This window comes from Battus philenor, unplaced genomic scaffold (genome assembly GCF_028537555.1).
Source record: "Battus philenor isolate CCGP_79_NKW_IND1 unplaced genomic scaffold, ilBatPhil1.0.hap1 SCAF_16, whole genome shotgun sequence".
NCBI lineage: Eukaryota > Metazoa > Arthropoda > Insecta > Lepidoptera > Papilionidae > Battus > Battus philenor.
Window position 1 is genome coordinate 10958092 of NW_027181678.1, and position 23205 is coordinate 10981296.

Below are 23205 nucleotides of genomic sequence, written 5' to 3' on the forward strand. Positions count from 1 at the left end.
GAAAACTTTATTATCACAGAAATATTATTAAATACACTTAATAAATTAATACTGCTAACTTTAAGTAGAATCACACCTACTTGTGATTTTGCATAACCACTGATATATAAATTGTAATGCCATGGAATTAAAATAAAGGAACATATTCTGAAAATTCTGCTTTCAGGCAATTTATATTATCACTATCACCAAACCGCAGTAAAGACAAGATAAGAAAACATGAAATTTGGACAATTAAGTTGCTATAGTGACAAACCTTCACTTTACTATCTCAGAGTTTAGTCTGCTTTTTTTAGAATATATAATATCATATGGCTTATTAATTCTTTTCCTGTAAGTCAATCTTTTTATGCACTTACAACAGAGTTTATTTTATGAAGTATTTCTTCTATATCCTATTTTTGAATTATTGTATTGATTCTGTCATACAAAATTCTTAATAGTGTTCTTATGATTTGTTCATACATCTTTATTATAAGATATTATCTATGTGGAAAAATCCATCATATATAAATATCACTGAATCCATTCTCAATATTTTCAGAGATTCAGAATGGAACCAGAGATATTTTAGTCATTTTAAGCTGCATGTGAAGGTATTAAATATGTGATAATATAATTATTAGTGGGGTATTTACATAAATGCAACACACCACTATGATTTTTGTAACAAACATTTTAGCAAATAATGAGATACTTTTTTTTACAAAATCCTGGCAAAGTAGTGTTTGTGCAGTTAAAATTTTCTTTAAGTGAATATAAAAAAAATTATCTACCCATTAGAATTACATTACTCGGAATGACAAAAATTAATGCATTTTCACATTTCCAGCAACATTTATGTAAAAAAGACTTAAAGCCAGATTCCTCGGTGTGACTGATTAAAGTCAAAGATGCTTCATTGTTTGTTTTTAGAGTTAATTATGTGAATAAAATTATTGTTGATCTGACCTTAACCTTAACATGTAAACAAATACATCTATCTTTGTACTTAATTGGCAAGATGCAAGTTTTCTCTATTTATTCATAACATATTCGACAATGAATTCTTTATAGTGATATTTACTTTGAATAAAAAAATTTCAAATTGTATGTCTAGATTCTATAAAACATTGAATAAAAAACAGAAGAAGAAAACTGATAAACCTCATTCATATACATCATTCCAAAAGCCATGCCCCAACTTTTACATTCATATGAACATTCAGATATTAAATAACACTTTTAAAAAAATTTAAAATTTTCAAAATATAATTTTTTGCTAGTACTTTAGTAGTTATGCAGTTTCAAGTACTACTAAATTCATAATATTTTTAATATTAATTCATACAACCAAATAATTTTCCTAATAAAATTAAATTAAATTATAATAAAAGACAACATTGATAGTAAAATTGCAAGAAGCAAGTTTCCTATCGTTAATCATAAAATATAATTGTGCCTAATCATAACAGAAAATATAATTTATAAATGAACCCCAACCACAAAAAAAAATTATCTCACCCTATCTAAATTTAATTTGAAATTTTCATAAGAAAAGCCTTAAAAAGCAGAGGAAGATCAATAGCATGAAGCTTGTAAATGCTGCTGTATGAGGAGTGAAAAAAACATTTAACTGTAGAAACTGTGGTAGTACTACATAATACATATCTGCCAAGAACATGAATAGGAAATATTTTTTATACCAATTACTTCTAAACCCACAATGCATTGGTTTATATATATGAATACCATATATATTTACAAATAATGAATATACCTTCATTTAATATTGTGTGTTTTAGAGTATTTTAGCTACACATTATTGCACATATTCAAACAACTTTTCGTGCTTTGAGCTTGATAAATAAGTCATTTAGTGACCATTAAGTTAATTTTCGAAACAATAGTATAAATTATAATCATCACATATAATTATCAATTCCTTGGCAACATCTGAACTTGTTTGTTATAGTGCAAAAAAACTTTTGGCACTTGTTTTCGTACATTTGACAAATTTGACTAGTAGCTAGATGTGATTTTTTTTGAACAACTTATAACAAAATATCACAAGTTTAACTTAAACCGATCCATAAATTACCATTATACAATATAAACTTAATCACAACGTTAATGGAATGCTCAATATTATTTCCCATCAATAATGAATTCCAATATAGATTAAAATTTTAAAGTTGAGACTAAGCACAACCAAGAAACACTTTATTATGTCTTATTGCTCAACACAGGCTCGGTTAAGTGGCAGGTTGTTATCAGTCTGTTGTTGAAGGATACATTTTTGGCTGCATCTTGATTATCATACACTAGATCGGTTATTTTGTATCTGGTACGAGAAGGTGGACTATATTAGGAAATACTTCCGCTTGGAGTGGGCCATACTCAACAAGTTCCCCATCAACCGTTAGGTAGCCGTTAGGACCTTCTGGGACTATTCTAAATGCACTAACGGGTATCATTTTTACGTACTCAGTGTTTATATCCGAGTGGGTCCCTTGCCCCATGCCGAGAAGAAAAGATAGTAGTTGAGATCTCGATATACCCGCTTTAATTATAAGCATCCACATGATCCCGTCGGATATTTGTGATCGTGGCGCGAACAGCAAGTCCTCTCCGATGTAAGCCTGGTAGGAGACGTGGACCATAACGAATTCGCCTTCTTCGTGCACCCAATGCGACGGCAATGGAGACATAAGCGAGGGCAGGTAGGACGCCGGACCGTGCATGCACGCGTGAACAGGTGACCGCATTTCGGATCCTCCACTGGTTACACTGTGATATTCCGAACCTCTAGTACTGTAGAAGGCACTCCTTCTAGAATTGACCGAGTACCAGGAATCGACTCGTTGATGTTGTTTACCGTTCACGGCATTTGTAAAAACCTCTGAATTCTCATCGCAGTCAATGAAAGCTTCCGCATCGGGGGAGTCGAGCGCTCCGTCCTGGCTAACGCTATGGCTGAGGGTCACCGGTAGTTTGGGCTTAGGAAGATTGCTCACATCCTTTATCCTAGCGTAACTTACTACACCTTTGTACTTTCTCAACCCGACCAACCTTGCTAGAGCCCATATCGCAAATCTTTGACCTCCTATAGCTCGCAATCGTTCGCTTTCGATGTCGATATCGGACAGCAAGCCCCAGCCCACCGACAGAAATGAGAACATGATCTGAAATAAATATTAACATTTATCAAAAGACAAACAAATCAAAAGTAAATTTATTTTAAATCAACATTACTGCATTATAAGTGGTGATAAAAAAGCGTCACCCGAGCGATAATCGGTAGATATGAACGTAACAGTTGGCACGGAATAATTGTATCCGCATCAGCGCCCGGCTTGTTTGTTATGAGTGGAGCGGACGTATTCAATTGAATAGTGTAACATTATCTTCGCCGACGATAACAAAGATGCTGGCGTTTTACAAAAAGATAATTATATGACTGTCGTTGTTCATTTTGGACGAAGTCTATTTTTCTTCGCTTTTTATAATAAAACTATTGTTTTCTGTTATTACAAAAAGCGATAACAAAAAAGCATCGTGAAACCCATTGTTTAATTTGTGAGGTTTTTAAATTTGCATAAAATCCTTGGTACGTATATTTGTTGTAGGTCAAACATAAACTTGTCTGTTGACGTGTGATAGCAATTTTTGGGAAAAGAATTTGAATGAGCGTTTTTATTGGTATAGGACTATCGCCGCTACTCAAATGGCAATCACACATTCCGAGGATTAGAGGCGGCAGGCCTCATGAGGCGTCTAGTCTAAGATTTCTTTTAAGGTAGCGATACTTTAGGGCTCTTTTATCTTACAAACATTTATTTTTCAAAGATTCCATTTTTATACTCACACTTGTTTTGGTTTCAACTCTCACGACGTCCATTGGCGTACTTTTGCCTCTCGCTAAACCCATTGATATTCCCGTGAGGTTCTCGTGAATGTATGGCTCACTGAAACAAATACACTTTAATTAGATTCAATAAGGAGAATCGAATCGTTCGTGACCTGGTTTACTTTTCGTTGTAAAAAGTTAATTGAATAATAATTACGTAAACTTTAGAGTGGTGATGTGATTTTTATTCAGGTTTTTTTATTTATTCTTACGTAAATCATCACGACTAAGAACGTGTAGACGAATACTTGGTAATTATAAATTCATTCTACTTAAAGACATTTCATTAAAAATCATTTATCATAATCATTTCAAATGTAGGACGTCCACACTGCACGATATAGACCTTTTTTTCACACGTTCCCCTGTCTTTAGGAAGGACAGTGTCGTTTTTGTCTTATAATTTTGTTTTGTTTTTCACTGTCCTTTTCATTTTCGTTCTCTACTATCATTCTTTACATAATCTATCGTTCCATTCTTTCTTTCCACAGTTCATTCTATCTTTCTCTTTCGTTCTAATTCTCATTCATATATCGCCTTCTTATTTCTCTATTTTACAATTTTGTTTACATTATTTCACATTTTTACTAACAGTTTTATGCTTATTATCTCTATTACACTGTTTTACTTGATTATTTTTGTAACATGTTTAACTATTACTTTTCATACTGAAAAACGATTCCCTACTTTTGGCATCATCTAACATAAGAGGCGATGTTTTCCTCATTTATTTTTACTCCCAACCGGCATTCGGAGTCGACCCGGAGTCCTCCGAAGAATATAGACCTCAAAGCAGCCTGCTTCCTTCTTCCGACGACCTTAACGTCGTCTGTCTACCTGGTAATTTGGACGTCCTAGGCTATGCTTCTCGGTTCGTGGTCTCCACTCCACTGGCTACTATGCCGTTTCAACTAGCTAATCTGACAATTATTTTCATTCGTCAGAAAACCACTTCTGCTAGTTAAATATTTATTACACCTACATTTAGTAGAATGACTTAAAATTATCCGTTACTTCATGCTGACCATTTATATCAGCGACTTTTCGAACAGCGTAAGCAGCTGAGCTCAGTCCACTGGCAAGACAGATGGGTGCCCCCCTAATAAAGTTTGAGTCAGAGTTATTCCTAAAATTACCGCGGAGTAAGTAAAGTTAAATTTTTGAGACTTAAACTTCTGTCTCATTGTTTAGTATTCTTAGCGTTTAGTACCAAGTAATCAAAAACAGTAAAATGAAGAAGTATTTGCGACATTGCACCATTTACTTCGTTATAATTATCTTTATTAAGATCTACTCTAAAAATTAATGATCTATTATTAGCCAACATTTTCGAGCAAATTTTAAATTTTGATATCTTACGCCTTCATTAGTAGCGGTAGTGTCGAAGTATTTTTCTAAGGTAATAATCCTAATTTTGCGATGTGCACACGCTCACTTGACCTAAACTCTTCGTATTATGTTTGAAATAAACTAAAAAAAAAATGAAAGAATCCAACGTCAGTTCGCCCAAGTATCAAAACTGCATTGGTTGAAGATATCACTAAATAAAATCAATGTGTAATCCATTATAAAATTCAGCATATAGAACGAAACTCATGTTTTATTTTAAAGTCGAGACACTTAGTTGCAAATGTCAAGAGGACTCATTAGTTTGTAGTTTTTTTGTTTAAATTTATACCAATAAAAAAACGAGAAACAATCTATTTTTTAATATTAATTAAAGAGTTCTTATTTAATAGCCATGTTTATATATTCGTCGTCAATTGTGACCATGTGTGTATGTCTATACGCAGTGGAGTATATATATCTTGAAAATAAAAACAAATGCATGTTTTGCAAATCCTCACGAATTGGTAATGAGGTGATCCGAAGGCGAACGAAAGTACCCGACATAGTCTAATGGGTCGGAAGATTGAAGTGACAGTGGGTAGGTTGTAAAGTGCTGTAAAGTGAAGCACAAAATGGCGCTGCAGTCTTAAGATCCTGAGTGGACCATGACCATGCACCAGCATACGTAGCGTAAGCACGAGAGGTATATAAACAGCTTTAAGATCTAGACACTTGATGCAGGCAGCTTCTAACTGGTGTTGTTGGAAATCTATGGGTATGGGTAAACCTAAGGTCGTAATAATGATGGCGGCACGTGATGGTCGAAAACAATTTTATTTATATACGTATAAGTATCTCACGATGTGATTTTTATTTAACATATCTCATCAAGTCAACAGAGTGCTTGTCTTTCGTATTTCAAATATGATTAGGACATAAACATGTCATTGGCGAATATAAAGCTCAACGAATCCGCTGGCTTGGTCACTTGGAACGAATGGGATCGGATCGGAGCGTGAAGGTAGCGTACCTGGAAAAACCGAGGGGTCGAAGACCAGTGGGTAGACCCAGGTATCGCTGGATCGATCGCGTTGAGGCAGACTTGCGCGAATTGAATGTCAACCAATAGCAGATGATGGCGCAAGATAGAGGAAAGTGGAAGTCTCTCGCTTCGGAGGCCAAGACCCACTTTGGGTCACTAAGCTAGCGGAGTAGTAGTAGTATAAACATGTCAATATTGCTCAAACACTGGACGCGGACCGATATCTTTGAGGCCTTTATCCAGCTGTAGATGTTCATTGACTGAAATGATAATGATTACTCTTGATTTTTAAAATAGTATATTATGATACCACGCGTGAAAGCAGTTTCCGTCAGTTGAAAATATGTCCTCTATTACACGAAAACTACGACCATCTACAATCTTCAATATTTAATCTGCTTTATCTCAAAAATCTTTCACAATATAAAACGATTATCATATTTAGGCTTACAAAACTTCCCAAGTTTTCATGGTCGTAAATATAAGTAAAACAGATTATCCCAAACGATAAAGTAACGGAATACATTTTATCGCAATATCGTGTTATCAAGTTTCCCATTTTGTTAACGAGTGGTTAATACAAAATTGATTATATTATTAAACGGAGAACAATTTAACTAACGTTTTCCTATAAAAATAAGTCATAAAAAATACATGTCTGAACTTTATTTTTATTAATGATTTATATCTAGACACATAACCTCTTAGCACCTTAGATTCACCGAACCGTGGGTTTCCTAGTTAGTTGACGATATCTATAACACTTAATAGATTCAGGGGTTACTTTGCGGAAGTCCGCAATTCTTCTTCTTCTCCTTCTAACATAGTGGAAGTAGCTATATATCAGTCCCTTTCTTATCTATAATACTACAATGGAAAGTGCCCCGACTGTGAATTTACGTAAAAAAAAAGCATGACATCGGTGCTTGTAAACATTCTTCATCTTTTTAGCCGATAGACGCCCATTGCAAGGCATAGGCCTCCCGAAAAAAGATAGATCGCCACGATGACCGGACATACGCTGCCCCCAAACCAGGGACATCCCACAACCTTGACAATGTCGACGGTCCATCTAGCGGGGGGCCCCACACACGCCGCGTGTACCGGTCCGTGGCAATCTTTGTCTATCGGCTAACATTATAATAAGTAGATAAGAATAAATATAGTTTATAAAAAATACCTATATGTACCTATTATATTGGCGAAGAAAAAAATATGTAAATATAACACTTTTCTATAGGAACGTAGAACTATACGTTGATAGTATGACATGATAAAGTGCAATTCACATGTTGTAATATGCGCTATTTTTTATTTAACTTTTATGTTCTGGCACTGTTTTATCAGTGCGGAACTGTTACGACATTTTTTAGTGAAAGCGTGTCGTAAAAACGAGCAAAATATTATTTAGACAAATATTTCGTGGTTAGCTAGAGAAGTTGCAGTCAACGACAGTCGATCCTTATTGCAACTATAATGAAGACCAATATAATATTGAAATTATCCTCTACGCCAAAGGAGAAATCAAAAAAAAAATGTTTTAGTTACTTTATATTATTCACAAGAAGAGTGCCTACAGATTCGAACCCACGATCTGTCCCTAACAACTAGACTATCGCATATCCCGTAAATCATTACGGTATATGTAAATATATGTACATTTTTGGATATATAAAGTTGATTGGTTGGTTGTGTTAAAGCTTTAAAGGGGTTAATGTTTTGTTCATTCCAATCACCGGTATATAGTGATCACTCTGAAATATGTTAATTTTTTTTTTGTTTTTTGGAATGCAACAGGATAATAACTTTTTGGCAGTACAAAGTCTGCATGGTTAGATAGTAAAGGATTATTCATTTTAATATATACCAATCGGATTTTTTTAAATGCTTTTCATTATTTCAGGAAACCATAGATTTTAATAAAGGTGTACCGTGCATCAATTGACCACAAATGAGCTACATACCTTTAAAGCTTTTACACTTATAACCAAACAGCCTTTAAATTTAAAAAAAAAATACGATTGTCACAGATTTGTTAATATTACATAAATCAAAATCCGACTGGCATTCTTATCTAGTGTCCGTTTAATACGTACGTACATCACGTGGCCGTCACGCCGCTTAGCCAGCGATACACCTCGTAGCTTCTTTGTAATAATTACAAGACATCAATTGCAACATTTACCGAACGCTTTATCAACAAAATCCTGGTTAGTAGGCAGCGAGTTAATTGATACGTCAATCCTTTGTTAAAATCAAAAGTCCAGGTCCACATTACACATAACATACATTAGTCAGTAACGTTTTCGTTGTTAGTTAAGATTTTTCATACTACTACTACTGCAACATTTGTTTTGTCTTAAATTATTTACTTATTACAATTTTTTACTCTAGTCTGTACTTACCTAACTTACTATAAAAATATACATAAATTTTAGTATTTATAGATAAAGTGGTTTCTGAATAACATGAAATAAAAGAGAAAAAATATGACGATTTAAGTAAGAAGGACGTATCTTTGAGATACAAATGAAATTTTCACCTGTACAGACTCATCAAGATATATCTATAACCATAAAGCCTAAAGACTTGAAATTTAGTAGGAAAATTTATTTTGTCGATATTCACACGCAAGGAGGGACATGAAGTTGCATTAATTTAAAACATTATTGTGGTCAAACAGCACCGCGTTTAAAAGCGGTCTCAATGGACCGCTACTAGATTTTTCAACATGTTTTACGGTTCAATAAGAAAAAGCGTCGCTAGAAGCCCAATTTTTTTAATATGTTGTTACTCTCTTGATATGTGAAATACTCTTCAGCTGAGGTAACGTATTTTGCAGCCGTCCCAGATTCTCACTACAAGGATGGAATTCATAAATTGGAATATCCTTGGAACAAGTCTATTTATTGATTGGAGACTGTAATAATAAAGTATATTTCAAACCTTAAATTATGTTTTTCTTATAGAACCGCAAAACTTATTGAACAACCTAATACATGAACAAGTGGCGTGCATTTTATAAAACGTTGTGGATGATTAATTTGTTTTTGATTTAGAACGTTCTGGACTAAATTTAGCTTGGTTTAACAATTTTGTTATTATCACTTTAAATAATTAAAACTAAACGATGGTAATTATGTTTCGCTTATTACCGTAACGATAACAATTGACTTTGAAAATGAAACACAGTTTTTGGACAAAACACAGTTTCATATGCATATGTAAATTAACCAGACGAAACAGATTTTCATAAATGGGCATATGTAAATTAAATTACCGATGCTAAACAGCGGGAAAACCAATATTTAATGTCCAAATGTTCACACATACCAAAATACAACGATTATAATCTTTGTTTGAATTCAGAACCCAACGCAAGAAATTACCAGCCCATTACATATTTTGATAGAACATTATAGAAAAAAAAGAGTATAGAAAAAAAGTCATAATTGACTATTTATATTCTCTTCGGATATTAAAAAATATCTAGAAACCGAAGATGTAACTTGAGATCGAGTGAAATGTTTGTACCCATGAGAGGAGCTCAAATTTGCAATAGTGGTTATCTGCATACTTAAAATTTTGAGTACATCCATATCTCCTTACAGAGAAATATCCGTCCTGTATGACAATCAGGAAAACTGACTTAGATTAATAAGCACAGAATATTCTGATCCAACGTAAAAACAGTGTTATTGTCAAGTACGAGATCTAGGGCAACGCTGCAATGGAACCCAGATCGACCAGTAGATGAAAAGCTAGAAATATAGCTGAATAGATTATAATCCCCAATGGGACGCCCAACATATACCAAAGCAAGCCCTTGACTAGAATCCTCGGGATAGCAAAATAGTCCCAAGAAGTGTTGGTGGCGGACGACAATTGCAGAGGTGGAGCAACTAAGAAGGACATGATGAGAGTTAAAACGCAAGGCTTAGTATCGACAGAGATGACGACGCATTGTACACGTTCTCTACCCCACCTAGTGGGCAAAGGAACGTAAGAAGAACATCTATAGTTGAAATGAAATTGACTAATGTTCAAAAACATTTGCTGCAGTTTTCGGAATCGTTTCGTTTGAAAACTTATTAGGTAACAGGTTACCAGGTACATGAGAACCTCACATAAAGAATGTTAGAAGAGCTTAATTAAATAGAAACGAGAATCACATTGAGCTCACCTATAATGGCATCCTTCCACCTGAAGCTTTAAGGATTCCATACGCGCCTTCATCTGAGAAGAACCCCTAATAAAGTATGATAATTTTTTTGTGATTACTTATTATTTTATAATATACTCTTTATTATATTGATTAGTTCCAAGCTTTATTATCACATTACATTATAACAAGTTTTCATTTATTTTTCTACGTCACATTACACGGAAGTTTCTTATAATACCATATACAGTTGCCTACAAAAGAATTACGTAAAACAGTATAGGCATTATCAATAAATATGTTTATGAATTGTTTATATTACACATGCAATATTTAAGGGAGTTTTATCGTATTTTCACCTAAAGATCCTATAACCTGCGACAAGATAACTCACATATTAGTTGAATAACTAAGACTGTAATTACTAATATACTTTAAAAAAATCTTAGGTAATATATTATTTAAGAACCACGCAAGTCTGTAATAAAATTTAAATATATATAAGTGTGTTTGCTTCATGGTTATTAGGAAAGATATTTTTATATCCATAAATTCCGGGATGCGATTAGGCGACACAGATGAAAATACTTGACTATACAAATGAGACGAAAAACTACACACAGGTGTAAATATCTTCTTATAGTTAAAATCTGATAGTTTTTTTTTTGTTAATATCTCTATAGATAACAGTTTGAAGCCAGCTCCATAATTTCCTAGCGTAAACACTTTAGGTAAATATTAAGACACGCTGTTAATGACCTACGAATTGTGATGAATAAAACGAGGCAGTTTAAACAATATCAGTTCAAGGCAGTGTCACCGATGACGCATTACAAATTATTCTTAAATAAAAGTTTGTGACTCAAGTACATGTATATTTATTTAATTGAGAAAGTTGATCACGATTTCCTCGCAGTATGACGAAGGGCACGATCTTATTTACAACAAAGAAATATTCCGATCATACTAGGTAGAAGCGTTGCAAGAATTTCTTTCGCCACTTATTTTTAGCGCTAATGCTTTCGGATGTGGTAGTAGTATTATTAGCCAAGTATTAGAAACTAATCAAGTCTAGGTTCTGCTCTCTCGGCTGCCCTTGTGTCAGATTGCTAAACGGGTATTATCACTGAGAGGCTGCCCAAGCCAAAGGCCCGTAATCCTAGTCGATCCATGGAGCGTCCACCTAAGCGATCTAAGAATTCGGCAGCCCATCATTTCATTGAAATAATAGTATGTTTAAGTTAACTTCACAGCCTTGAAAGAGATCTTAAGCTAGCCGTGCTTTGCCACCTCGATGCCGCGGAACCTACAAATTACACTTAGGCAGCAGTGAAGTCCGGACAATTAAAATAAAAAGGTAATCTTATGTACCCTAGCCTTAAAGCTATATCCAAGTGTTGATATAATTATACAAAAAAAAAAATCATTTGTTAACATAAGAAGAGAGAATTTTTGGTCAATTTATAGTCCTCAAATGCAATTGCAATGCATTTTACGCATTTCACAGAATACGTCTTGCGTCCTTCATAACAAGTATTTCTTGGTGTAAGAACTTTTTTGTTAACAGTCTGGCTGACAGACTGATAACAAGGGACAATGTATCGTCGCTGGGTAAAGGTGGCCCGAAATTTACATTTTTTTTAAAAATTAAATTGTTTTGATGTAATTTTGTAATATCATCTGTAACACAAATGTACATAAATATACGTTAATACATTATACAACGTAGAATAGATAGCAGGAGGCTTTAGATTCTGAGGGGTGACCTCGAACCGGCAATTGACGACCACCTTTTAAGATCGTAAGACGCTGGATGCAAACCGTTTCCAAACGGTCTTATTGAAAGTCTATATGAGACCTGTGTCCATTAATGAAAATCCTGCGGCTGAAAAATTTATGCTATATTATTGCTTTGAAATAAAACATAATTATGTACAAAAATATGCCTTTTTATTTTAATTGTACAATATATCAAATTCAAATATACCAGAAAATACTGAAAAGAAAATCTTTCTTTTACATCTAGTGCCGTATAACCGAAGGTAAACTGGAGCTTTGAAAGCGCTCGCTTCTGCATTTCAAAGAACGAGCTATTTTTAATTTTGCGGCAGAGTTAAAAAAGCTTCTTTAAGCCAGGTGAAAACGAAAAATTTGAGTGAATACTGTTTTGAAGTCACCTTTTAAAAAATCAGAATATTCATACTTATGTTCCCAAGACTGAGACTTAAATATTACAAACTAAAGGAGTATCGTCCTCTTGAAGATTTAAATAAAATAAATTGTATATAAGGTTAACACTATAAATAAAGACAAGCTTGTTAAAACTTTTCCAAGGCTCCATAAAATTAGCATCCTTTAAAAAGTTTTTTTTTCGTTTTAAGAATAAATTTCCTTGTAATTATTTACTATCACGCTTAAATTTATAAAACAGTCGAGCAAAGAATCTTATTTATAAGTGATAACACTAAGAATTTTGGACGTTTGTGAAGAAAGAGATGATGAAGAAGACAATGTTTGAGGAAACCTAGAATCTTTACTTAAAGTTGAAGAATGTCATTATATGGAAGCTCAATTTGATTCTACTCTCTCTCAAATTGGGCTGTTCAAACATACTTATCTGGATTTACACAAGTAATCACTATAAATGATTCAAAATGGACAATAATGCGGATAAACGTCGCGGATTCGCGATTATCTTAATGGTGCAATAAAGTGAAATCTTTAAGGAAAAATAACCGTTTTTGGAGGTCACCATCATGGACCAAGCCCTTTATATAACAACAAAATGAAATTGAATCTAAAGACATGGCCCACCAGACCCATGTTCTCTCAGATTGGAGAACCACACGGACTAACCATGCGGAACTATCTATACAAAAAAAGTACTTACTCTAAGTTTTTATCATGCAAAAATTCCTAGAAAGATTCTAACCTAAGATTTTGATCGTCAAACATTTTATTTAAAAATCAATATTTCGTTAGTACGGATATCATTTTTTAATTTAATTACAAGATTTGGACTAAACCAATTAATTAATAAATCGAACAAGATAGAATTTAAAAATATGCAGTTTCCAAGGAGATCAGCTGACAGATGCGAAATAGCATGATAACGAGAGATTCGTGATAAGTTGGATGCTAATTTACCAAAATTTAACAGTTACCTTATGATGGAAAGCACTTTTGTAAAGAACTTTTCTAATAGGCGGGACGGATAACAGCATTACCTCCAGATATTGTCTTAGAAAATAATTACCTTTGTTTATTGATCTGTCAGCTTACAGCTGTTAGCTCATTGAAACCGCCTCCATAATTTCCTAGCCTATAAATAACTTTAGAGATATATTTATTCTACTATCCGATCTCTGTACAATATGTTCACGTGTCCATTGCGGCATAACATACATAATATGGACATATTCTCAAACCGACATTTACCGCATGGCTGCTACTTCCCGATTCGGTAGCTAACAAATCAGTTACATAATTGCCATATTTAACTCAAGGACAAATGGAAATTATCGACACATATTATTTAAATACGGGTTCGATAATGAAATTCGGTGCCGAATGATTATTTTGTTGTCTACAATAACTATCTGATAATATGATATATAATTTGTTACGTATTGACCGGATTAAAATAATGGGCTATTTATAGAAAATTAATTTAGAACCGAAACCGCTGTGCGGCGCCATATGCTATAGCTCAGCAAGGTACGCGCCGAGGAATGACGGAACGGAGTGGACAATACACTCCTCCGTCTCGCTTATACCTAAGGAGCGGTACAGCGGTTGCGGTAACTCTATAATTATTATTTTTTTTAAACTCATAAGTATATGATACGTTTTTGTATGAAACCAAAAATAAAAGTTGATAGACTCCACGTTCGTGAACATAGATCTTTGCGGATACCCGATCCGGTAGAATATAAAATCTTAAATTTTATAATAGAGGGTTTTAAGCGCTTTATCAGTTTTAATTATTAATAATGAGATATATGTTATAATTTTTATGACGAAACTGTTACACACCTGTATTCACTTGTTACTTTTTATGGTGGATGTAAATAAAATAAATATCGATTGTTATGGAAGCTTCAATAAATTACTTATAGAAAATTGAACAACTGTTTTCAGATTCAATTCTCATATGGTGTCATTTATCCTCTTGCAAATATATATGTAGATATGACTCACATTGTCCATACGCGTTGCGGGATTTTTTACATACGCTTTCCATAATAAGCCAAAAGTTCAATTACTACCTCATTTGGTAAATAAACTAGATTTCAACTGTGTAAACGTCAAAGCACGCCTTGAACCGAACGAGTTATACTACAACGATAAATCCAAATAATTGTAACTCCAATGCCAACAGACACTAACAGAAAATTTGTGAAGCGAATAAAACGAATAAAAACACTCATAAAAAGTATAAAACGTGACTAAAAGTTAATTAACAGTTTGCATTAGCAGAGGCACTTAAAGATTGAAACAGAAACTTACGTAAATATGCAAAGATTGTTTAATTGTGAAAGTAAATAAGTAATTTAATTAACTATATTATGTATTATAAATTGTAATGCCCTGTCCCTTATACGATAGAGTAGAGCGAGAGGCCACTAATAGCGGGGGCATGGATGGGAATGGATAAAGTAAATGCCTATTTTTGCCACATTCTCTGCTCATCATAATTGTCGTTTCAACTATAGATCCACTACTGGGCCCTGGCCTTCCCCATAGATTTCCAATTAAACCAGTTGTAAACCTGCATTCAGCGTATTATGACCTTAATAAAGCCGTCTGTCTTCGTTGCAGGTCTCCAATCTAGAACTGTAAGGCCCCACTTCCACCTAAACTTCTCCACTATTTTGTTTTATCTCGAGCGTCTACGTATCTCCTAAATCTTGATTCGATGTTAGAGAAATCCCGCATGGCAGATTGAGCGACTGTAAACTGGCCAACGAGGACCATGCTATACCAAGTAAATAATACGCTTTTGTATTGTAAATTATCTGTACATACTTTTAAAAGGACCAAAGTTTTTACTTTTTGCATTTATTTTTGCAATAGATCGACGTATTTTTACGCGTTATAGAGCACTTTTAGATAAATTATGACATTTGTTATAATAGCACATAGCATATAGTAAAGCTAGACTAAGGTTAGTTTTTTTAAGTTTTATATTATCATTGATGGTAATCATAAAGTGACTTTTACATGTAGCATATATTGAAAAACGAAATGACTATGGGCATGCCAGACAGCTATTTGGCAGTACATCTCTGATAAGATTTCTGTCCATTCACACAAAGTACAAGCAAATAGTCCTACTTTTTTTACAAAAACAAAATTTTCGACAAAAATTATATAAACCAGAGTTTTAAATAAAATCATACTAGTATACTATAGTATGCCTTATCTTTAAGGTATCCCAGTGGAAATGAATTAAGTTCTTTAATATAAATATTCATTTTTATATTTAGATTACATTATGCTTACTTTGGTTTTAAGAAAAATCATGAGAAATATTTAAAAGTGAAGATTTTAAATGGAATAAATATTTATATTAGAAATATTTAGAATGCCTCAACAAAGCTGGTGTTTTTTTAGAGTGCATATAAAAGGTATAAAAAAACTTTGTCTCCCATGCTCTTCATACTTAATGAATGTTCCATCAACCCCTCTCAGTTGTAAAATGCTTTCTTAGCTGACATATGCTGGGTAAATAAAAATCTAAAAACTTCATTTCAAGTCTGTAAGGTTCCTGACACATCATATTGAGTCTGTATGTAGGTGAAAATGTCATATGTATATATATATTTATTAATGGTGCACACTTATACTAGAGAAGTAGTAAGTGGTATAAACAAAAGTACATATATGTACCCCTCTAGAAACATAAGTGTTCAATGGTCTCCGAGTATTGTCCCATGAAGGATATTATTCAATTTGCAATGTCATATGAATATGACCTACTGTTACTCAGAATACAAACTGGAAATAGATTTGGTGTTCACTAAATTAACTTTTAATTTTTTCCAATATAGTAATATAATAGATCTTGTGAAGAATGACAAATATTGGTGACTGCAATGCAAAACCTAAAAATAATTATCAATTTAAATTATTATTAAGACATATCACTTGGATATATGCCATGATTGGTTATAGGTGTAAAATCTTATTTTAAAATATCTCAAACAAGGCTAAGGCCTTTTTACCTGAGCCTTTGCACCTTATTACAATCATTCTTTATAAAGTGATCACTCTGATACACTGATTTTTTTTATTGCAATGCAACAGGTGCTAATTTTCTGGCAGTACAAAGTTTTCAGGTATTGATAGTAAAGAGTATTTAATTTTAATATTTTGCAATCAGAATTATCAAAAAAATTTTTTTTTATTATATATTTCTGAAACCATTGATTTTTTGGGTATACCATACATTAATTGATGGCAAATAAGGTATAATACATTCACAATACAAATACATGCAGATATTTTAAAATATTGAGATCTCATTTCTTGAATAAAGGAAAGGTTATTGTTACCCTATTGTTAAATTAGATGCAAGTTAAACACATTTGATAATGGATCTTTATCCAATGAAATAAGTGTTTATATGTAAACTGTTTACTTAAAAACACTATATTCACCTTTAGTCTTGTGATAAGCTGCAATTAAACAATATCATTTTTATAAGCTCATTCAAAACTTTTGCTGGGAATGGCAAGATAATTTTAAAATCAGCAGACAGCTTATTGCAAAATTATGCACAAGCTAAGCAAAAAATGACATCTACTTCTTAAACTTTCTTTTGCCAAATAAGCTATCTGTAAGACTATGTAAACATCTGATTTCCTTTCCAAGAAACACAACTTAACAATGCGAGGGACATTGGATAGTTACAGCATCAGTTCCGGGTTAGGCTCTGGGGGAATCACTGCTCATCAGAATGCTAGCTCAGACTCTCCACACAAAGTCACCAAATCGACTTAAAATAAGTTAGAGAATATAGTATATTTTTGTATAACTTTTAAAAAAGAAGCCTCAGCTTATTTAAACTTTACCAGATTTAAAACACGATTGTATTTTGTTTCAAATCTATGAATTTATAAATTCTAAAACTAATTTTATGGAATAAATCAATTCGCCTTAGTAAACCAGTTTTTATAATATTTTACATGAATTTGTTACAAGAGAATATTTTTTACAATGTTCTACTATTTTTTACAAGCTTGAAATATTTTGGTTTTACAAGACAAAGAACATCTAAAAACTTATGTTTTTACAAGTTTTAATACTTTTTAATTACAGATTGAATAAATAAAATTAATTGATATTAACATCTGATCTTTGGATATAGGTCATCTTATTTATCACAGCTGTTGCAGCACAAAATGTGCTGAACCAATTAGATTACTGCACTAATGAGGAAAAACATTACATGTCCACACCAAAGATTAGCTTTAATATTGTGCTGTAAAGAAAGCCAAGCTAAAACCAATCACCCTCTTACTTGTAAAGGTGATAATTGCAATGCAGTAGTGCAGGGAGGTATAGGTATTTGATTTAAGAGTAAAAACCATAACTGTAGACTATTATATTACAATGTATATCTCACTGACTAGTCACTAAAATTTAAAAATAAATTAAATTTACTGGACCAAACTGCTGTTTGACTCTTAAACTGTAAGGGAAAAAACTTGTTTATTTATTTCAGTAGTTACCACAGATTCATGGCCGCTAGCGTCTGTTGTATAATTTGAACAAAACTAATAACTGCTAATTGTCCTCATTTAATGTAATTATTGAGCATTATGAAGGGTTTAATAATTATTGCTGAGGCAAATTTGTACATTATTGTATCTCCATTATTTTTTACTGACTAACGTCAGTATTCTGACAATGGTATTGTTACTTTAATTCAATTTTTATTTGTGATTAATACGTGTTATATACAATAAAAAAATACTTACTTGTAATGATGACAGATGGTCCTAGCTAAACCGTTTCCAGAGCCACATGGCAGAATAGCAAGAGGAACCTCCGCCAATGACTGTTGCCAATCTAAGCGTTCAAACATCCCATTTAATATTTCAAAAAGTACGCCGTCACCACCAACTGCAACTATACCGCGCCACCCGTAAACATTTCTCGTACGAACAAATTCTCTTGCATATTGTGCGTATTTTGTAACATGCAGGTCGTATGGAATTTCAGCCTCTTGTAACAAAGGCGCCACTTTAGTTTGAAATAATTCGCGAGCTCTGCCAGGCCCTGATTTAGGGTTTAGCAGAATAAGTAACTTCTTATCATTTTGTGGCGCCACGTAAGTGATAGGTAGATCGGCTATCAAACATTTAATGCAAGTTCTCCATTTTTGCGCTTCTTTATTATTGTCTTCATATTTATCATATGATCGAAAACGCAATGTTATTGTTGTTCTTTCCCTTTTTAATGTGCGCCGGCTGCGTTTTAAAGTGTAAGCGTAAATATATAAATATGCGCTAATATCACTTTCGTCGAGATCTCCACTATTTTCTTCAACTACTTTTAGCTGCTGAGGCCCGACTAGTGAGCTACAAACGCAGGATCCAGCACCTACACGTCGCCTCTTACTTCTCATGCATTTACTACCAATGATGTCCCTTAAGGGAATCGTTTGCTCTTTCGAACTATCATCAGTTTCTTTAGTGAGTGACAATCCTTTGGACGTGAGCCGGACGCGAAACACTGATTTTTTCTTAGAAAGAATGTAAAAAGTTTCTTCGAGATATACTTCCTCTTTACAATCAACATTTTCTTTCTCATTAATGTTAGATACGTCCTTACTCAACCTTGGTTCCGCCATAACTGATTACAGACTGTTTACTTATTGCCAACTGGAGTACAAAAAAAATGACAGCTTCTAAAAAGTGATTAAATACGAATGACAAATTTATTTACTCAGTTTTTTAAAACAATGATTTATAATAAGATAATAATACCAAGTCTCAGATTACAATAAGATAATCTCTAATAAGTGTTTAAATTAAAAAAAATTAAAAACAAGACTATTTTTTGGTTGGCATGTCCTTTAAACAAATATCAGAAATAATAGCAACTTTGTAATGTCAAATGATGTTATTGTACACATCGCACTCTACGTGTATTTCTGTGTATACTGTTTACAATTAATTTCGAAATAACACTTAAAATAAAAAAAAACACCTAAAGAATACATATTTAGTTCAATTAATAATTTGTTTATGTTATAAGTTTTACAATATAATGAATGGTATAAGTAGAGGTTAGATGTTGTATGCGTTGGCGGTAACATAGTATTCTATCTCTACAGGAATTAGCTCGTACTTTCCAATATGAAACATAGAATTTTAGAATTATACAGTGGTATCGGAGGAATGCATTGTGCATGGAATGGTAATTGGATATTAATAGAAAACGATTTTATTTTTTACTTTTTAAATTACCATTTTAATATATTTCAGAATCAGGAATTAACGGCGAAATTGTCGCAGCAGTAGACATTAATACAGTAGCTAATCAAGTTTACCACTATAATTTTCCTTCAACGAATTTAATAAACAGAAATATTCAAGCCCTATCTGTCCAAGAGATTAATAAATTGAATATTGACACCATACTCATGTCACCTCCATGTCAACCATTTACCAGAAATGGCAAATACTTAGATGAAAATGATCTTAGGACTAATTCTTTTTTACATTTGATTGACTTACTAAGTCAATTTGAGAAACTTCAATATATATTAATGGAGAATGTAAAAGGTTTTGAATGTTCAACTGTACGGAATTTATTTATTGGCAAGTTAAAAGAATGCCAATTTGAATATCAAGAATTCCTCTTATGTCCTTCTAGTGTTGGGGTTCCAAATTCGAGACTGCGATATTATTGTATAGCAAGGAAAACAATTACGAAATGGCACTTTGAAAACAAGCCTGAAATAGTAGGTATAAAAATAATTTTTTTAAAGCAATGAATACAGTTTTATAGCCTTAGGTTTAATATTTATTATGAGGTTTCTGAAGTGCAAATATATATATTTATTTACATTAACAAATCTAGTCTTACTTATAAAATTTACTAATGTATTTATATACACTGATTAAAACTTACTGATAGTTTCACTAATATTAGTATATTGTTTTGCTACTATTATAATAAGACTATTATAATTCTTCCCATGTGAGACCTATATCTATTGTATATGCTTTTTCTACATGGCACTATGCATTGGATATCACAGGCCAGCCAGTGCAGCATATGGTGTCTATTGATAAAGTGGACTCACAACCTTATTAAGGCCATTAGAAAGCTAAATCCAGGCCACTTCTGACCTATTGGAGGAATCTTTGGAGGAGGCCTATGTCCAGCAGTGATTATTCTGCAGCTGAAATAATGATGATGAAGACTTGCACATGTTACACTAGTGTACCTGGTTAAAATCACTATAGCTAGTGCAGGTCTAACTAGGCAATACTATTTCAGGTCTGTAGGTGATAAGTACTACAAAAATGAAACTATAAGCAGATCATCACACTTAACACCATGTATTATATAATAATATTTAATATAAAAGTTGAATATCTCTCACTGAAAACTTAGAAACAAAAAAGCAGAGGAGACCTCTAATAACAAACCTGTACCTAACATTTATTCATTTGTTTACAGATGAATTCACTTCCAAAGGACTATGGTATCCCTTACACTTTGGAAAATCTGATAGAAAAGGATGTTCCTGATAAATTTCTAATAAATAGTAAATTACTGAAACGCGGAAATATTTTTGACATTACTTATAAGGAATCTCGAAGATCCTGTTGCTTTACTAAGGCTTATACACATTATGTTGAAGGAACAGGCTCAGTATATACAGATTCAACTCCGGATATGGTTGACAAGTGTTATAAAGAAGCAAACACTTTTGAAGTTGGCAGTGATAAATTCATTGATGCACTGAAAAAGCTCAATTTAAGGTTCTTCACTCCAAAAGAAGTTTTATCACTGATGACATTTCCTATTGATTACAGCTTCCCAGACACAATATCTATGAAGCAATGTTACAGACTTATTGGCAATAGTATTAACGTAAAAGTTGTTAGTGAATTGTTGAAACATTTGTTTGATTAATAAATATTTATTCTTGTAACACTTAAATATTTAATCACTTTCATTAGGTTTATTTGGCCCATGATTCAATTCACAATTTGTTTTTTTTTTTCAAATAGATCCATTAGCTATAACTTGTCGAGCTCTTCTTTTAGCTTTATGGTTCAAAACCCTCATTCGTAACATAACAGCCAGAGATGAGATGGTCCCCAATACAAATGACCATATGGTAAATTTCCAAAATGCTCTTTCTTCTAAATATGCTACACGATCACAGCTGTAAATAACAAATAAACATTATTATTAGTATATTTCATTTAACATTATGTATGTCTATATATTATTTTACCTTCTTGTTACTGTTTCTCCATTTTCACACTTCAGTATTTCCTTAAAACTTGTATGTATACAGACTCCAATACTCTTACTACGGATCTCAAAGTCTAAACATGAAATAGAAAGCACATCAGGCATATATATTAACTAGTCTCAAAAATGAAATATAGAAACATCAACTGATATTTTTAGTACGCATGACACCTACAATATTCATCATTTCAGCCATAAAATATCTAGATATCCGAACAATATCAAATAACAAAATATTAACAAAGTAAAAATAGAAAAAATCTCTTCTTCAAAAGAAAAAACGTCTGTACATTATTTTTAAAGTTAGCTTTTTATAGCACTGTTTCCATACAAAACAAAAATAGTTGTATTGGTGCTTTGTTAACTACACTATCATGTAGATAAAAAACAATAATGTAGCATGTGCATTTAAGCAATAGAATAAGTTTGCATTACGTAGTAATTTTGTCGTTAAGCATTGTGAAATTCACTATTTTTTACTTTACATATATTCTTCAAATAGTAAATTACCTGAACATGGGTGACATTCACTTATTATTTTAAAGGGTTGATGCATCCAACAAGTTGAATTATTTTCGGTAGGAAATGTTTTATTTTTCATTTTGTGACTACCAGATAATGTTTCTGCTAAATGTGACTCTAAAATGAGTATCACAATAGTTAATCTACAAAGAAAATATTTCAGTTTAAAATTTACATTCAAAACGAATTAATTAATGTTTCGTAACAAAATTTCATACACTCCCAAGCAAACTGTTCCTAAGAGCATGCATCTTTTAGAACATGTCTCAATCATTGTAAAATTATAGTTTTGTTGTAGTACAAAGAAATATACTTCAATTAGATTAGTCGTGAGAAATAGTCAATGAAAACGAAAACTTGTCTTTGCAAATATTTACAACTGTTGTCTTTGTAAAAACGTCAAGTGTCAAAAACTTCATGATTCAGTTCCTGACAGGAATTAAAATATTAATAAAATAAATTTAAAATAAATTATAATAAAAATTAAAATTAAAATAAATTATAATAAAGAATTAAAATACTGACAGGAACTTCCTGTCAGTATTTTAATTCTTACGAATAAAAATATGAAATGTAAATGATACTGGATCATAGCATCCAATCCAGTGTCATTTTTTTTATATTCCTTTATTATCAAAGCACAAATTTTTTGGAGATAATTTTTTAACCTTGGATTGAATACTGTATCTGCCGGACAAAAGTAATATCATAAAATGCAGCACGTAATTCATTGGTTAGTAATAACAAGCTAAG

General features: G+C 32.5%; 3 protein-coding genes across 4 annotated transcripts; 1 reads left to right on the plus strand and 2 right to left on the minus strand.

Moving 5' to 3' along the window:
• Positions 1–1608: 1608 nt before the first annotated feature.
• Positions 1609–19282, minus strand: LOC137919248 (sphingosine kinase 1-like). The gene is made up of 3 exons (XM_068762265.1): positions 18408–19282; positions 3848–3947; positions 1609–3164 (listed from the first exon to the last, which is right to left on the minus strand). The coding sequence occupies exons 1-3, from the start codon at positions 19280–19282 to the stop codon at positions 2313–2315; spliced, it is 1827 nt and encodes a 608-aa protein (XP_068618366.1). The 3' UTR covers positions 1609–2312.
• Positions 19283–19593: 311 nt separating this feature from the next.
• On the plus strand, positions 19594–21594 carry Mt2 (methyltransferase 2). 2 transcript variants are annotated; one of them, XM_068762212.1, is made up of 3 exons: positions 19594–19851; positions 19920–20398; positions 21124–21594. In XM_068762212.1, the coding sequence occupies exons 1-3, from the start codon at positions 19791–19793 to the stop codon at positions 21580–21582; spliced, it is 999 nt and encodes a 332-aa protein (XP_068618313.1). In that variant the 5' UTR covers positions 19594–19790; the 3' UTR covers positions 21583–21594. The 2 variants fall into 2 exon arrangements, with proteins under 2 accessions (XP_068618313.1, XP_068618314.1); XM_068762213.1 differs by having other exon boundaries at positions 19920–20402; positions 21124–21284.
• JTBR (jumping translocation breakpoint protein JTBR) lies at positions 21135–22838 on the minus strand. Its single transcript, XM_068762214.1, has 4 exons — positions 22671–22838; positions 22441–22595; positions 21911–22004; positions 21135–21838 (listed from the first exon to the last, which is right to left on the minus strand). Exons 1-4 carry the CDS (start codon positions 22724–22726, stop codon positions 21673–21675), a joined length of 471 nt encoding a protein of 156 aa, XP_068618315.1. The 5' UTR covers positions 22727–22838; the 3' UTR covers positions 21135–21672.
• Between the last annotated feature and the right edge of the window lie 367 nt (positions 22839–23205).

Bases quoted from the DNA above. Each gene is read 5' to 3' on its own strand.
- LOC137919248 (XM_068762265.1), bottom strand. From the start codon at position 19,282: ATGGCGGAACCAAGGTTGAGTAAGGACGTATCTAACATTAATGAGAAA. The intron at 3,948-18,407 runs GTAAGTATTTTT...TATTTGTTTCAG, and splicing joins ACCATCTGTCATCATTACAA to TGAGCCATACATTCACGAGA. The intron at 3,165-3,847 runs GTGAGTATAAAA...TATTTATTTCAG, and splicing joins GAGTTGAAACCAAAACAAGT to ATCATGTTCTCATTTCTGTC.
- Mt2 (XM_068762212.1), top strand. From the start codon at position 19,791: ATGAAACATAGAATTTTAGAATTATACAGTGGTATCGGAGGAATGCAT. The intron at 19,852-19,919 runs GTAATTGGATAT...AATATATTTCAG, and splicing joins AATGCATTGTGCATGGAATG to AATCAGGAATTAACGGCGAA. The intron at 20,399-21,123 runs GTAGGTATAAAA...ATTTGTTTACAG, and splicing joins TTGAAAACAAGCCTGAAATA to ATGAATTCACTTCCAAAGGA.
- JTBR (XM_068762214.1), bottom strand. From the start codon at position 22,726: ATGATTGAGACATGTTCTAAAAGATGCATGCTCTTAGGAACAGTTTGC. The intron at 22,596-22,670 runs GTATGAAATTTT...TTTTCTTTGTAG, and splicing joins GGAACAGTTTGCTTGGGAGT to ATTAACTATTGTGATACTCA. The intron at 21,839-21,910 runs GTAAAATAATAT...TGTTATTTACAG, and splicing joins GGAGAAACAGTAACAAGAAG to CTGTGATCGTGTAGCATATT.